The following is a 17031-nucleotide window of genomic DNA, read 5'->3' on the forward strand; positions in this document are numbered from 1 at the left end:
TAGTTAGCTTGCAAGCTTTTTGGGGCATGGAACATGTGTTAGTTATGTAAAGGGCAAAAATGATGGGTAATATTAATATAGACATCTTTTTGTAGTAATTTCAGGAGTAAGCCTCTAGCTAGCTACTTGTGCAGCTTTGTCTTGGAATATCATTTGGTGGTCTCAAGACTAGGGGGATCAAAATAATCACTTGCTAACCTGAAACTTAATCTCTTAAACTGTTTGTTGAGTTCATAATGATAACATTTTTTCTTTCAAGGAGGGAATTGATTTCTTGCTCATACTTAGTCCAAATTTCACTTAACTGGTCTCCATTTTAAAAAGAGATCTTACTTTTAGAAAGCATCCCAAGAATATATTTCTTTACTGTTGTCTGGTTATTGGCTAATATTTTATATGTGGTTTCATATCAGAGAAGTTCTTTCAAAGTCACAGGTTATCATATTCAGAAAAGACACAATATCTGGTTGTTTTATGGTCAATAAAAGACCAGGGCATGTTGTTTTTCTGCTGTTTTCTATTTGTTTTTAAAGATGTTGAAATAATAATTTTAAAGAAAAACTATAGGACAAGTTTTTTGTAAACGTTTTTCAGAGTAAATCTGAATGCTGAGATGATCAAAGTTCTGCAAGACAGCCCACTACTTTCCTCAATTTGGGATTATTCATACAGGAAAGTGCACTGCTTTAACTAAAGCCATGATTTTAAACTGATTTAGCTAAATCAGTGCCAAAGGCTTTATGAACCCTCTTATTTTGGCTTATTTATTTGGCATATATTTAATTTGGTTAGAAATTGGTTTAATTTAAATCGAACTAAACCACTCAAACTGAAATAAGTGTTCATATAGGGATTTGCAACAGTTTAACGACACTGATTTAAAATGAGATGTATGTTAAACGGGTGCAACTTTTTGTGTTGACAAGACATATAACATCACTTGGAGAGGAAAAAAAAAAAGAGAGAAGACTATCATTTTATGAGAATTTGTTATGGCCCTCAGGCTCCTGACCAGTTGTTTGTGCATCGCTTGGTTGTGTAAGCTTTGGGCATCGTTCCTTACTGCATGTTGTACTGACGGTTTATAAATCCCTAGATCAGTAATGTAAGCCAGTCTCTGAGAATACTTCTAAGTGCTTCTGCTGGAGCAGAGTAAAAAGTAGGGCTGTCAAGTGATTAAAAAAATTAATCGTGATTAATCGCATGGTTAAACAATAATAGAATACCATTTATTTAAATATTGTTGGATGTTTTCTAATTTTCAAATATATTGATTTCAATTACAACACAGAATACAAAGTGTACAGTGCTCACTTTATATTTATTTTTGATGACAAATATCTGCACTGCAAAAAACAAAAGAAATAGTATTTTTCAATTCACCTAATACAAGTACTGTAGTGCAACCTCTTTATCATGAAAATTGAATTTAGAAATGTAGAATTATGTACAAAAAAACAACATTCAAAAATAAAACAACGTAGAACTTTAGAACCTAAAAGTCCACTCAGTCCTACTTCTTGTTCAGCCAATCGCTCAGACAAACGTGTTTGTTTACATTTGCAGGAGGTAATGCTGCCTGCTTCTTGTTTACAATGTCATCTGAAAGTGAGAACAGACGCTCACATGACACTGTTGTAGCCGGTGTTGCAAGTTATTTACATGCCAGATGTGCTAAAGAGTCATATGTCCCTTCATGCTTCAACCACCATTCCAGGGGACACTCGTCCATGCTGATGATGGGTTCTGCTCGATAACAATCCAAAGCAGTGCGGACTGAAACACGTTCATTTTAATTATATGAGTCAGATGCCACCAGCAGAAAGTTGATTTTTCTTTTTTGGTGGTTCGGGTTCTGTAGTTTACACATTGGAGTGTGGCTCTTTTAAGACTTTTAAAAGCATGCTCCACACCTTGTCCCTCTCAGATTTTGAAGGTACTTCAGATTCTTAAGCCTTGGGTCGATTCTTAAGCTATCTTTAAAAATCTCACACTGGTACTGTGACGGGTTCGGTCACAGAGACCCCCTTGGGACTGTCACCTGGTGTGCTGAAATTACCTCTGAGCCCGTCTTCCCTGCCAGCTTGGGACTTCCAGAACCTTGCCTTGTTGAGCCAGACACTCTAGTCTGCTGCAACACAGACCCAGGGTCCGGGCTATGCCGCCAAAGCTGCAGGCTTTAAGTGAAAACTACTCTGCAGGTTACCTGACTCCTGCACCCAGACACCCAGCTCCCAATGGGATCCAAACCCCAGATAAATCCGTTTTACTCTGAATAAAGCTTATACAGGGTAAACTCATAAATTGTCCATCCTCTATAATACTGATAGAGAGATATGCACAGCTGTTTTCTCTCCCAGGTATTATTCACTTACTCTGGGTTAACTAATAAACAGAAGTGATCTTATTAAGTATAAAAAGTAGGATTTAAGTTGTTTCAAGTAATAACAGACAGAACAAAGTAAGTCGTCAAGCAAAATAAAGCAAAAACATGCAAGACTAACCCTAATACATTAAGAAACGGATTACAGGTAATATCTCACTCTCAGAGATGTTCCAATAAGCTTCTTTCACAGACTAGACTCCTTCCTAGTCTGGGCCTAATCCTTTCCCCTAGTACAGACCTTGTTATTTTCAGCAGACATTTTAGGTGGTAAGCAGGAGCTTTCTCATGACTGGCAGCTGTTCCACCCCCTTTTATAGCTTTGGCACAAGGCGGGAATCTTTTGTCTCTCTGGGTCCCCATCACTCCTTCTAAATGGAAAAGTACTGGATTTAAGATGGATTTCATTACCAGGTGACATGGTCACGTCACTGTAAGACCTCATTCTTCATTACCCACAGACTGGCCCACATGTACACAGGAAGGTTTGCAGGTAAATAAATCATCTACAATCAATTGTCCTAGTCGATGGGAGCCATCAAGATTCTAAACCACCATTAATGGCCCACACTTTGCATAATTACAATGGGACCTCAGAGTTATACTTCATATTTCTAGCTTCAGATACAAGAATGCTACATGCATAGAAATAGGATGAACGCACACACTCAGTAGATTATAAGCTTTATAATGATACCTTACAAGAGACCTTTTGCATAAAGCATATTCCTGTTACATCAATTCATATTCATAAGCATATTTTTATAAAGCATATGGAGTGCAACGTCACAGGTACCTTCCTTGAGTATTGTCAAATCTGCAATGAAAGTGTTCTTAAAATGAACAACATGTGCTGTGTCATCGTCTGAGACTGCTATAACATGAAATATATGGCAGAATGCGGGTAAAACAGAGCAGGGGACATACAGTTCTCCCCAAGGAGCTCAGTCACAAATTTAATTAACGCATTATTTTTTTTTAATGAGTGTCGTCAGCATGGAAACATGTCTTCTGGCATGGTGGCCGAAGCATGAAGGGGCAGACGAATGTTTAGCATATCTTTAAATACCTTGCAATGCCAGCTACAAAAGTGCTGTGCAAATGCCTGTTCTCACTTTCAGGTGACATTGTAAATAAGAAGAGGGCAGCATTATCTCCTGTAAATATAAAGAAACTTGTTTGTCTTAGCGATTGGCTGAACAAGAAGTAGGACTGAGTGGACTTGTAGGCTCTAAAGTTTTATATTGTTTTGTTTTTGTGTGCAGTTATGTAACAGAAAAAAAATCTACATTTGTAAGTTGACTTTCACAGCAAAGAGATTGCATGACAGTACTTGTATGAGGTGAATTGAAAAATAGTATTTATTTTATCATTTTTACAATGCAAATATTTGTAATAAAAATAATATACACTTTGATTTCAGTTTCAACACAGAATACAATATATATGAAAATGTAGAAAAACATCCAAAATATTTAATACATTTCAATTGGTATTCTGTTGTTTAACAGTGTGATTAAAACTGCGATTAATCACGATTAATTTTTTTAATCGTGATTTTTTTGAGTTAATCGCTTGAGTTAACTGCGATTAATTGACAGCCCGAGTAAAAATTAAAATATATTGGCTGTTTTTAACATTTTCTGGTAAGTAGTTAGGCTAAGGATGAATTGGAACAGTTTTAACATAGGCCCCATTTTTGAGTTTACCCTCCTTGGGGTTCCTTTTGAACCAAATTAAATAACTTGTCCCTTTCATATATTAGCTTTCCTTGACAGCTCAGTTCCTCTTTAGTTATACTACTTTTGTGTTCAGGACACTATGGTATACAGTAGTGCCTCCGAGTAATTCTCTCTGTAGCACTAGATGGCACACTGTGACTTTGAAACAATCTACTGAGGTCTTCTGGACGACAGGAGCCTAGGTTAAAATATTGTTAGTAGAAACATTCAAAATAATGTGCAGTTTCTCACACACATTTATTGCATTTCATACTACCATTATACACATAGATAAAACAGTTTAAACTACAGTGCCTCATCTAGTACAGTCTGCAGACTTGGTTATTAAAGATGATAGTGCTCATGGACTGAAATGGTTGCAAGATTGGGGCCTAAAGTTGTAAGTATGGTGCAGGAAACATCGTGATCTGTACTATAATGCTTAAAATATTGGGTTTGTTAACTTCTTGTGGTTCATTTTCTCAACATGTACTGCAAACAGTTAACTACAAGAATGGTTCTGCTGACTTAAGTGGGACTGCTCACATGGGTAGTTATATACTGTAACTTGAACTTTTAAATTATTTTTTGTACAGAGCCCTCTTTAAGTAGTATGTTTTGAATTTTGTTAAATGTACTTTAAAATTTGTTATAGGAGCTTTTCTTCCCGCCCTGTGTACATTTGGAAAAGTCTTTTGGATGGGCCTGAGAGTAACATCACCAAACTTTTTCAGGCCAGCCCTCCTTTCCTCCCCGCTTTGTCTATGTACACGTACCTGACTGTTACTTCCTGCCTTTCAATTTGAGCTCTGCTCCTGCTGTTAACAATAAACTCCCTCTTGCAGAGCATGAAAGAGGGAATGTCCCATCAACAAAACGGTAAGACTATGCACAGTGTGCTGTCAATTGAAGAAAGTAAACAATCTGAAAAGAGAATAATTTTTCTTTTAATTTCTTTCAGTTACAGTTATCTTAGGGTTTATTTGTAATGGTAGTAGCTACAACATTTTCAGATGTAAATGCGATTTTCAAATTGACTGTGACCCTTCAAGTGTTTGCAAGCCCTGAAGTGGACATAATATGTACCTGTAACAAGGCCCAGTGGTGCATACGGACATCCCAGTGCACCTGTGACAACCTTTGTGCCTTTAAAACTTTGAGCTGTAGCTGCGGGTAACATGCTCCTCTTCCTGCTTTATATGAAATCACATATAAAGCTTCCTGCCTCTTAGGCAGGTAGAAGAGTCCCACCTCAGGGAAGGATCTGATACTGGGCTTTCTGCATTTTTCAGGCAGAGAGGGAGACACTTGCAGGGAGCAGGAGCCAATTGTGAATAATGGCCAGTAGGCGCTACCCAAAGAGGAATGATGCATCCTTTTCCTTCCCTGTTGACGCAGACTGGACTGCTCTTAGGGGAAGGATGTGTTCTCTCCCTCCTGTCTGGCTAACACAGGGAAACCTTCTTGGAATTATTACCCAGGGTTTTTTTTCAGTTGATTTGATAATATAGTTGATAATTGATAAAGCCCTGAGTAAAGGGTTTTAAAAGACTCAAGGTTGGAGCTTTATATCCTGTCCCTGCCTGGTGAAGCTGCCCATCAACTCACAGTACCTTAAAGGGATACTGCGAGGCTAAATTTATTACTTATAAGGTGGTTTAAGAGCCTCAGATAGAAAATGATGTAGAAGTACATTATACAAGCCATTTTTTAAAAAAAAATGACATACTGCAGGAATAAAAGTACAAATATTTGTAAGTATAAGTTTTTAGGACTTTTCAGCTAGAGTAAAATGACTAAGATTCCTATTGATAGCTTACTAACTTGGACTCTGAATGTCGTTTACTGTAGTTGTTACTTTTTTGAAGTCATATTTTAAATATTAGATGGTTTCAGTATAATGCAATAAAATAAAATCACAAGAAAGTGACCAATTCAATAATAAAAACATTGTTATGATGATCCATATTTCTTAGCCTAGTTGTTTAATTTTGTTTTGTAAGTCATTATTAGTTTTATTTTTATTGCACTTTTGTCAACAGTTATGAATGTAGTGAGGTTAAGATTCTCCCTTATTTTCCATCTTCTTAATGTTGTATTGGAAGAAGTGCAGTCTCAGCAGAGAGTCCCTTTAAAGCCAGCTCTTGCATGTTATGCCTGTCTCAGAGGGCCCCAGTCTGTTGATCTGCAGTGCCATGGTATAAGTCTGCCTTCTTAGTCAGGCTTTTTCCTGTGGAGTGCTGGTTGCATTCTGTTGTGAGGCAAGAATTAATGTAGTTGATGTTAGTCAATATCTGTTAATGTTTGTTTTATTGTATATGCTTTCAAAAGCCTTGAACTGAGTATATTTTACAAATCTAACCAAATTTGTTTCTTAAGTGAGTGGGAATCATCCTCAGGGATCCTTCTTATATTCTTAACTTCTCTACTATAGCTTTGTGTAGTAGTAAGTTATCTTCTAGGGTCTTGTTTCCACTAGGAAGAAAAGGTGTAATTTTAGCATGAAATAGGTGGTCCAGATAAACCAGAACTCCTCTCTAGAGTTTCTTTGCCACACTGACGTGTATTTTTGGCCTAGGGTTTTGTCTACACTAGACTTTTTTTTTACCTTGTTTTAATTGATTGCCAATTAATTCAAGATAATTTATTATCACTTTTTGTCCTTCTCATGCCAGTGTTAGCGCACAGGGCAGAAATTCATCTATTCTATTCTTCTATCATTTCTTCTATCATTCTTCCATCTACTTTATGGTGTTGAGATCAGCTGTTCTGTCCTCCCTACCAAGGCTTTTTTTTAAGGGTTCTCTTGAGTACCCTCTCTTTTTCATACCAATTGGTTTCAACTCAGTGACATCATGTGGGAGTCTGTGTGTTGGTATCCAGAATAAAGCTCCCAAATATGTCCCACAATTCCTTCTGGTTTTGGTGGAGATGAGATACTGGTTGGTAATTGATTAGATCTCTTCATTAGTGATGAAGTCTTCCCCTTCAGTGCCCAGAATCTTTCATAGCCACTTACTTTCGAAGCAGCGTAGTTTTCTAAGTAACATTTTAGTAGATCCTGCAGTTTTCACAGCCTTATGTGAAAACTGAGATTGTGTTTGAGTTGAAAATTCTCAGCTTTGTTCTGGTACTGTGCATCTTTGATTTCCATACATTGTTGAGTGTAAAGAATGCTGTAGATGCTTTTACTATCCTTGTCGATCCCTTTTTGACGTCTCCATTGACTAGTAGGTGCTGCCCAGGTAGATGAACTGTTCTTCTTTCTTTTTGTTTTTGCCTTCTAATGTGATATTGCTGCTTTGACATCTGGGTCTCAGGGATCTTTGTTTTAGCATAACTGATTTTGAATCCTGGTTGGCCTGCTCTTTTTGTCAGGTTATCTGTCTTTGTAATTTTTCAGGGTTGTCATAGTGCAGTATCATTGGCAAAGTCTAGCTCTTCAAGGCATTTGCCATCTACCCATTCTGTACCAGTGTTTGTATTGCTAATACACTTGATTATCCAATTTATGGCAATGCCAAACAGCAGCTGAGAATGAAAGCAGCCCTTTTTCACTCCAGTGTGCACTTTGAACTTTGTTGCCTGGTTATTCACCTTTACAGAACATTTCACATCACTATACAGGGCCTTAATGATGTTGACAGCTTCAGCTGGGATTCCAGGGACTGGAGAATACTCTACAATGTATATCTGTGTAGGCTGTCAAATCCCTTTTGAAAATCAATGAAATTGATACATTCCTCTATGATGGTCTTTAGTGTGAATATCTGGTCTACATAGGATCTCCTAGACCTGAATCCCGCATGTTCTGTAAGCTTAGCACCCACTGTTTCTTTCATCCTGTGTAGTATGTGTCACGGAGTCACTGGGGCGATGCTCTGGAACTACTCCATATGAAACCAGCCATGACTCTGGAGGAGCATGCCTCCTCTCTCTGAGCATACTGTTTCCAGGGCAAGAAGCTTACACAGGTTCAGTCTTCCTGGGTCTGACCTTGGAGCATTCAGCGTCCCCTTCCACACTGTGCACTTCCCACAGCGAGTCTGTCGGGCGAGGCTCCTGGGGAAGCCAGAGCGCTCTGCACCACAACTCCACAGTCAGACGTGACTCTCAGCCAGCTGGTAAAACGGAAGGTTTATTAGTCGACAGGAACACAGTGTAGAACAGAACTTGTTAGCATAGAAATCAGTGACTTTCAGCCAAGTCCATCTTGTGGGGAGGGGAGCCCAGAGCCCCTGCGCTCCAAGCCAGCTGAGACTGGCTCGCTTCCAGTTCCTGGCCCCTGACCTGCCCGTTGCTCCTCCTCCGGCTTTTGTCTCCCTTCCCAGGCCAAGAGTCACCTGGTTGCATCCCCCTCCTGGGTCTCAGGTTACAAAGGGGCAGCCATAGCATCCGTGCAGGCAGCTGGAGCAGCCCCTGCAAAAGTAACACACCCTTATTCCCACACGTGTGTATTGGTGCAGTACACACGGAAACTGCGGCACACACAGCATTCATGCAAAACAGTAAGGCTCTCATAGGCTCACGTACAACATAACAAGGGAAAATCCCCACTACGTCACAGTATCACACTGCAGAAACTTTCCCTACAACAGAGAGTAGTGTAACTCCTCTCCAGTTGTTACAGTCAGTGAGATAACCTTGTTGGGGTATTCTGACAATGATTCCATGTTTCTACTAGTCGGGAGGGGAGGGAAGCTGTCCTTTTACCAGACTTAATTAAACAGTTCTTTCAGATTTGTTAGCATTGTGTTATCAACTGCTTTTAGCATTCCTGCTGTGATTTGGTCATCTGCTGCTGCTTTGTTGTTTTTCAGCTTCTTGACTACAGCCTGTACTTTCAGCATCTCTATTGGGCTGATGTTAACATCAAGTTGATCAGTTTAGCATATTTCATCAAAATCTGGTGCCGAGGTGGGGCTGGGTCGGTTGAAGACTCTGCCCGTCTATTTTTCTATTAGTTGTAAGCATTTTTTCATCTTTGCCTTTGACTGATCAATTTCTTATTTTGAAATTTTCACAAAGGTTTCAGTCATTTAGTAAATGTCTCTGTGGTTTCCTTTCATAGCAGCATTTTCAGCTTCAGCTGCTAGGTTTTCAGCATATCTCCATTTATCTTTCCTTGCATTGGTTTTCACTTTTTTTGTCTGCTTTCTTATATTCCTCCTTTGGTTTTCCCAATATTTCATTGGTCTTAGTATTCAGGAGTTTTCCTTGCAGTGCTTTCCTTTCCTTAATGAGATGCCTTGTCTCTTGGCTTATCCAGTTCTTGCTCTGTCTATGTTCATATCCAACTGTTGTTCCTGCAGCTCCAATCCCCTTGCCTCTGAGTGCTGCCCATTTTTCTTAAGGTTCAGTCTGTGTCTCACTTTGACCTGCCTTTGGCAGTGCTTCAAACCTGTTCCTTAATTCAAGATGGAATTTCTCACAATAGTCTTTCATTTTCAACTTTGTACTGTTGATTTTATTTGCCACTTCCTGGTTAAAAGGTGATCTTCCTTAATGTTATTTTCAGTGCAGCAATGCAGAGATTGTGGCCACTGCTAATATTTGCTACTTGATGTGCCCTTGCATCTTGGACAGATGACCTGAATCTTCAGTTGATGCACACATGGTCAATGTATTTTGGTTTTTGTTTTGTTTTAGCATCTGGTGAATTCCATCTTTCTTTGTGAAGGAATAGGGTGCTTGCAAGAATTAGGTTGGATACCAGTCACAGTTCAATGAATCTCTTGCCACTTTGGTTGATGATTATCAACCCATGCTTCCCTGTCCACTCTTTCCACATCCTAAGTTAATGTTAAAGGTCACCCATCACAAGGAGTAAATCATGTTTTGTTATTCTGTTAATCACACTCTGGAGGCGATAGAAGAATTCCTCTTTATCCTTGAAGCTGTGTTCCTCTGGCAGAGCATAGTGCTGTCTGATTGACACTTTTGGTCTAATCTGGTTTGGAGTCTGGCATATATGATGTGTTGGTTGTGTATGCCCTGTTGATGATGTATGCCCAGTATGTCATAATGAGTGCTACTCCCACTCAATGTTTGTTATCACAATGACTTGAACCAATGACAGTTTTCTTTTCTTGCTAGAAGTGCTTCTTGTCCACACCTGGTCAGTCTGTTCTCACTGATGTCCAGGATTTTGAGTACATAATTATCCATTTCCCTCATGATTTGTGAGATCATTGGTGTTTGAAATGTTGTTCTCGCATTCCAGTAACCAATTTTGAGGTGTTTTCTTGCTGCCATCATCAGCCTTTGTGGGGTCCTGGCTTCCACAGGCTGGCTTTTTCCAGAACCCTTCATGAAATATGAGGCATTGGCAGCCATCTCTAACAAAGTGGTAGCCTGGTTCCATTTCTATAACCAATGAGGTGTTTTTTGTTTGTTTTATATGTGGCTAGATGTTTGCCTTGTCCTTCCCATTTTATCCAGGTTTAGGAGCAGCAGCCACATCAAAGGTGCAGCAGGTGGGGTTAACAAAAGGTAAACACACTCATAAAGGTATAAACACTTCTCTAATGCTGGCAATCAATTTAATCAAGGTTAAAAAATAGTCAGGTGTAGACAAACCCCAGCTGAGGGCTAGACACTAGTTCTCATTCTGATTAAACATGCTGCTAGAAGGTACTGTAAGAGCCATGACATATGCCTCTTCTCTGTGAAAATGAATGAGTACATCCATGCCACCCACACAGTTTCTAATAGGTGGTGAAAATACAATACCCATCTCACAGACTTTTACGAATAGTAGTTAATATTTATACTTATGTGAGGATTGTCAACTGCAAGCCCCTTTTTGGATGTTTTAGCATTAATGCTTTGAGATAATTAATATATTAGCTTGAAATAGAATGATATATTTTTCCTATATTTCACATTTTCAGGCTTCTTTCCAACGCTCTAATAGTCATGACAAAGTGAGGAAAATTGTTGCAGAAGAGGGTCGTACAGCAAGAAACCTTATTGCATGGAATGTCCCACTGGAAAGCAAAGAGGACGATAGTAAGTATTGAACTTCCTTCCCCACAACCTTCCCTTACTCTCCCACCCAAAAAAGAAGTTTAAGTTTGAAGTAAAAATGTTTATACCTAAAAAATGTATCTTAAATTTGATAACTGCTTAAAACATAGATATCAATATTTTAAACTAATTTCTTCAGTATGCTTCCTGTTTAATTCAATTATAATTTTGTAAAACATATACAAAATTTGATAAAGATGAAATAAAAGGTATCTTTACTGTTTTCTCCCATTTTGTTGACTGTAGCTAGGCTGGTTACAGTTAGCCTCCTATGTGCCCCCTTGTGAGCTACAGGGAGTCTGCCTCAATTTCCCCTCTTGGACTGTTCAAATACACTTCAGGCTTTTTGTTGGTCAAAAATACATTCTTTTGGGACTTGGTTTATTAATATAAAAGAATCTGTAAATAAAACTCAAAACCCCAAAACAAAATCCATTGATAGGTCCACACAGCCCAAGGTTTTTCTTCCTCCTCCCAGGCCTCCCTGCCTAGAGGGCTTTGCAAGTTCCTTCCCTGCTTGGTGAGGGTATCTCCCCAGCCTCCCTTCTTGGAGAGTTTTCCTCATTCTCTGCAGACTATATGCCACACCTTCCTGCTCTTTTTATGAGTCCTCTCAGGTGGGGCTTAGCCTCAGGTACTACAGCCCTTGGGGTAAGCCACCCAGTTACACTGATGTTTATCAGTACATCCTACTTACTACAATAAGCTTATCATAAAAAATATAGGAAAATTAGAAAAAGAGGATAACAAAGACTGAAATAAACATTATTTAGGCTATCTCCCAATCTTCGAAGGATAGGCTTTGAGTAAGCCAACAAATTATCTCGGTGTAGACCAACATTCAAATACATTTGTAAGAGTTTTTAGTATTACTTTAGTCTATGGTGAACAGTTCTGTAGATTTTTTTAGGGGAGGGAATATGGAGGGACAGAAAATGAAAATGTGGATGCCAGATTTTCAGGACTTAGGAAAATCTTTTGAGCAGCCTTGAGACTGTTCAGATTTTCTCCTCTGAATAGGCTTGATGATTCAAGGAGCCATGAAGTAACTTTTTGGCTTTCCTTCTTCCCCTCAGCTGCACCAGGTGCCAAATGGCTGGTCTTGAGGACCTACCCCTAAGTATTTCTTCAGCCTAGCTGTCCTCCTTAGGATGGTTCTTTTTAGTTTTCTGCAGTAAAGTTCTGTGAAAAAGATACTACAATGGGAAAAGTTATGCTTATGTTATAGAACAATTAACCCTCCATCTCATGAAACACAGAATAACTTATGTTCCAATATAGAGTCCTGTACATGAATGTTCTAAATGGCATATGTGTTTACATTAGGATTCATAGTAAGGCATATCATATGTTTCATTTAAAAATCTTAGTGCTATAAATTTTGATTTATGAAAGAACGATGTTGGAGGAGAAATTCTGACAATAGGAACTTCAAAAAGAATCAAGACAAACGTAATTTACTTGGTACTGTTTTTTTCAGAAGGAACAGCAGCTATACAAACCTTGGGTCTTATGCTTCCCCTCCATGGAAGGCAACACGGGGTCAGGGTCGGGGAGGCGCACGAGAAGGGAAAGTGCAAGAGCAAGACATAATACCATCCCTTTAGGGTACAAACCCTGGAGGTAGTGAGTATGGTGGGAATGGGTAAAAACTTATTCAGATATCCCATCCTGGAAGTGCTGACAGCACAGAGAGAGAGAGACAGGAAACATCAGGCAAATCCTGAAGTGCTGTAGGAGCTTCAGCACTGGGATATTCAGGGTCCTTACCTGAAAAGGAGTACTTGTGGCACCTTCGAGACTAACCAATTTATTTGAGCATAAGCTTTCGTGAGCTACAGCTCACTTCATCGGATGCATACTGTGGAAAATACAGAAGATGTTTTTATACACACAAATCATGAAAAAATGGGTTTTTATCACTACAAAAGGTTTTCTCTCCCCCCACCCCACTCTCCTGCTAGTAATAGCTTATGTAAAGTGATCACTCTCCTTACAATGTGTATGATAATCAAGGTGGGCCATTTCCAGCACAAATCCAGGTTTTCTCCCTATTTTCCACAGTATGCATCCGATGAAGTGAGCTGTAGCTCACGAAAGCTTATGCTCAAATAAATTGGTTAGTCTCTCAGGTGCCACAAGTACTCCTTTTCTTTTTGCGAATACAGACTAACACGGCTGTTACTCTGAAACTGGTCCTTACCTGAACACTCTTGTTGAACTCTGGCAAACAAGGAAGATAGCTATATCCTTTGTGTTTATCAACTATAAAACAAAATGAACATGGGTTACAATTGCCCAGTATTTCAAAGGACATTGAGACTCTACAGTTTCAGCCTCTGACCTTTTTACTGCAGCCTTATCCCAACTGTCCTTCCTCACTGGAGTTCCTGTCTGAAGTGTATAAGCACAGTCTTCATGGCTTTTATATAGCAGAATTATCAATACTGTATGTGTTTTTACTGACTGGTTACTGCTGACATGTGAATCCTTAAATTAGCTATATGTAGTAAGACAAGGCAGAACAATGGCTAGTTGTTAAGAAGTGGCTGTCAAATTTATTCTGTCTCTCTCTGAATCAAGCTGGAGAAAAGGGACAACTGCTATTTCCCTATCAGGTACAATACACTGAATTTTCTATGAGAAGGAGAAGAAGAAAGAAAGAAACTAAATTAAGCCTTTCTATTTTCATTGGGAGACTCTAGCCTCCTATTTCAGTATTCGCTTCAGCAACACTGCTTCACTCTGTTTACCAATTAAACAGGGAAATTAGAGAGGTGTCCTTTCTGTTCTGGGGAAGGGTTGTAAAAACATGGGGCTGTACCAGTTGAGAAGAGATAGTTTTACATGATTTTACTCCATCTCTATCACACCTACAAAGAAAGTAAGAGAATTTCAAGTGTAAAGAAGGGAAAGGGGTCTATCCCTATGGTCTGAAGGAGCTCAAATATCTAAACAAAATGAAAACAAGGGGATGGCCAGAAACCCTTTTGTCCCCAGTACTGTTCCGTGAAAGCCCCACTTCCCCAGGTCCCAAATGATTAAATGGGAAAAAATTAGAGAACACGTCATAGCTCAAACACTGGGATCTCTGCCTAGTTTTAGAGTAAGTTACTATAAACTGTTTGCTTTCTCTGTGCACAGCAATGAGTTGCAAATAATTCTTGCTAAGAAGGAACAGGTATTTTCAGAGTCTTACAGTGTGAACACATTCATGAGAATGGGATGTTGCCACTGTTCAAGTGGAAGAATGTTTATGTCTAAACCATAAATATTAAACTGAAAAATCTGTTAACAGTAAATTAGAGACAGCAGAGCCATCAGAACAAGGAAATGTATTGATTGCATTGTTCACTGGCCCAGTTGTGCTCAAGTACAACAGTCTCTCTTTAGTTAGGTGATTACTTGGCACTCATCACCATAGTATCTAAGACAACTTTGTTGCTATCTATTTTTAAAAAATAAACATAGATGCTGTAGTTGCCTTTTTTAATGTTTTATCTGCATAAGTCTCATTATGTTATTGGGGGTCTGTATTCTGGTGTCTCAGAATTAAAATGTTAATTAATGAGAGGCTCTCCCTTTTGAATATGCACCTTAGATTGAGATACAAAACTTTTTCTGTAAGTGCCTTTGTGAGCAAAGTTGATCTGTATATATGAATGTGAAAACATTTTGAAAAATTACAATTATAAGAGCTCCAGTGCATATACAAACTGTCACTTGAAAAAAAAAATCTTCTAACAAACTTTGTCCATGTCAGAGTAATACTATTTAACAATTATATAATGTTTATCATTAGAGAACATCAAAGCATTTTCAAAACTTTAGATTCAAGATTTTCCATAAACTGTTCTGCCTTTAAAGGGACACCATCAACTTAAGAATCACAGTTCTTCCTGAATTGTTTTTAACCTACTACTGTTACAGAAATGGAGGAGAGAAAAACATTTGGAAAATTAGGAAAGTGTTGTAAAACTGCAGAAATTGACAGAAGGATTCAGGTGCAGTATCTGAAACTTCTTTAAATTGGCTAGGTTTCAGCTGGATAATATCTATTTAATTATCCCTGAATATGAAAACGAAAGTAGGCCATCACCACTCAGAATCAGTGTTAAAATGTCCAAAAAGCCACAATGTGGAGGCCTTCAATTTTCACTGGTTCTCTTGGAGTGCCGTTTCATAGCTGTACTTTTTCAACTATGATATTAATACAGTATAATTAGTTTGATAGAATTGTTGGTTTGTTGGATATGAATATTAATTCTGCTTTTGAATTATACCTTAGTGGTGTGCAAGATCAGTGCAAACTGTTGTCTTCCTTGGAGACTGAAAGCTTATACAGCATCTGGGTATTCCTTTTTTCCCTAGACCTGTATTTTGGAAGAGCCAACATTTTAAAATGTCTTCATCTTAAAATACTAGTATGTTTGAATATTTTTTCTGTGATAAGTACTGATGTACCTAAACTAGTGTAAAACAGAGTAGAAGTGCTGCATTAATTATTGTGGAGCCAGGTCCTTAGCATATGTTGTCGCTGGCCAAGCTAAATGTCAACACCAAAGTGAATACATAAAATGGGATGATGTGAGGGGGGAGGGGGATTTTTTGTAGCACAAAAACCTCAAATAAAAAGGAGGAATCATAGAAATGCAGGGCTGGAAGGGTCCTTGAGAGCACTGAAGCAGGACCAAGTAAACCTAGGTCATCCCTGACAGGTATTTATCCATCCTATTCTTAAAAACCTCCAGTGATGGGGATTCCACAACCTTCCTTGGAAGCCTATTCCAGGATTTAACTACCCTTATAGTTAGAAAATTTTTCCTATCTAACTTAAAACTCCCTTACTGCAGATTACGCCCATTATTTCTTGTCTTACCTTCAGTGGGCATGGAGAACAATTAATCACTCTCCTCTTTATAACAGCCCTTCACATATTTGAAGACTATTATCAGGTTTCCTCTTAGTCTTCTTTCTCAGGACTAAGCATGCCCCGTTTTTTTTAACCTTTCCTCATTAACCCTTTTATAATTTTGGTTGCTTTCCTCTGGACTCTACAGTTTTTCACCATCTTTTCTAAAGTGTGGTGCCCAGAATTGGATGCAGTACTCCAGCTGAGGACTCACCAGTGCCAAGTAGAGCAGAACAGTTTCCTCACCATCTTTTACATATAACACTCCTGTTAATACACCCCAGGATATTAGCTAGTTGTTAAGAAGTGGCTGTCAGATTTATTGTCTCTCTCTGAATCATATTGTTGACTCATATTCAGTTTGTGAGCCATTAATAACCCCCCGATCCTTTTCTGCAGTACGACCACCACCAGTTATTTCCCATTTTGTTGTTGTGCATTTGATTTTTCCTTCCTAAACAAAGTACTTTGCTCTTATCTTTACTGAGTTTCATCCTGCTGATTTCACACCAATTCTCCAATTTGTCTTGGTTGTTTTGATGCTAATCCCGTCCTCCAAAGTGCTTGCAACCGCTCCCAGTTTGGTGTAATCCACAGATTTTATAAGCATACTCTCCATTCTGTTATCCAAGTCATTAATGAAAATATTTAATTGTACTGGATCCAGGACTGACCACTGCGGAGCCCACTAGATAGGCCCTTCCAGTTCAACAGCAAACAGTTGGTAACTACTCTTTGAGTACAGTTTTTCAACCATTTGTGTACTCACCCTATAGTAATTTCTTCTAGGCCCTAGTTTGCTTATGAAAATGTGTGGGACAGAGTGAAAAGCCTTACTAAAATCATATTATGCCACTTTTACTGCTTCTGCCCATCCACTAGGCCTGTAATCAGAATAATAGTAACTTTCAAAATGCTCAGATTGTTTATTTGATACCTGCAGCCATTCTATATTTGTCAGTTTGTGTCTGTGGCAAATCTCATTC

General features: G+C 38.7%; 1 protein-coding gene across 1 annotated transcript in view; it reads left to right on the top strand.

Annotated features, from left to right (window-relative positions):
• SCAPER (S-phase cyclin A associated protein in the ER) overlaps positions 1-17031 on the top strand; it is a 346678-nt gene that overhangs the window by 15115 nt on the left and 314532 nt on the right. Inside the window, exon 3 of the mRNA XM_077827620.1 lies at positions 10998-11115. Within this exon, the coding sequence (XP_077683746.1) occupies positions 10998-11115 (118 nt within the window). The remainder of the gene's footprint in view (positions 1-10997; positions 11116-17031) is intronic.

This window comes from Eretmochelys imbricata, chromosome 10 (assembly GCF_965152235.1).
Source record: "Eretmochelys imbricata isolate rEreImb1 chromosome 10, rEreImb1.hap1, whole genome shotgun sequence".
Taxonomy (NCBI): Eukaryota; Metazoa; Chordata; order Testudines; family Cheloniidae; genus Eretmochelys; species Eretmochelys imbricata.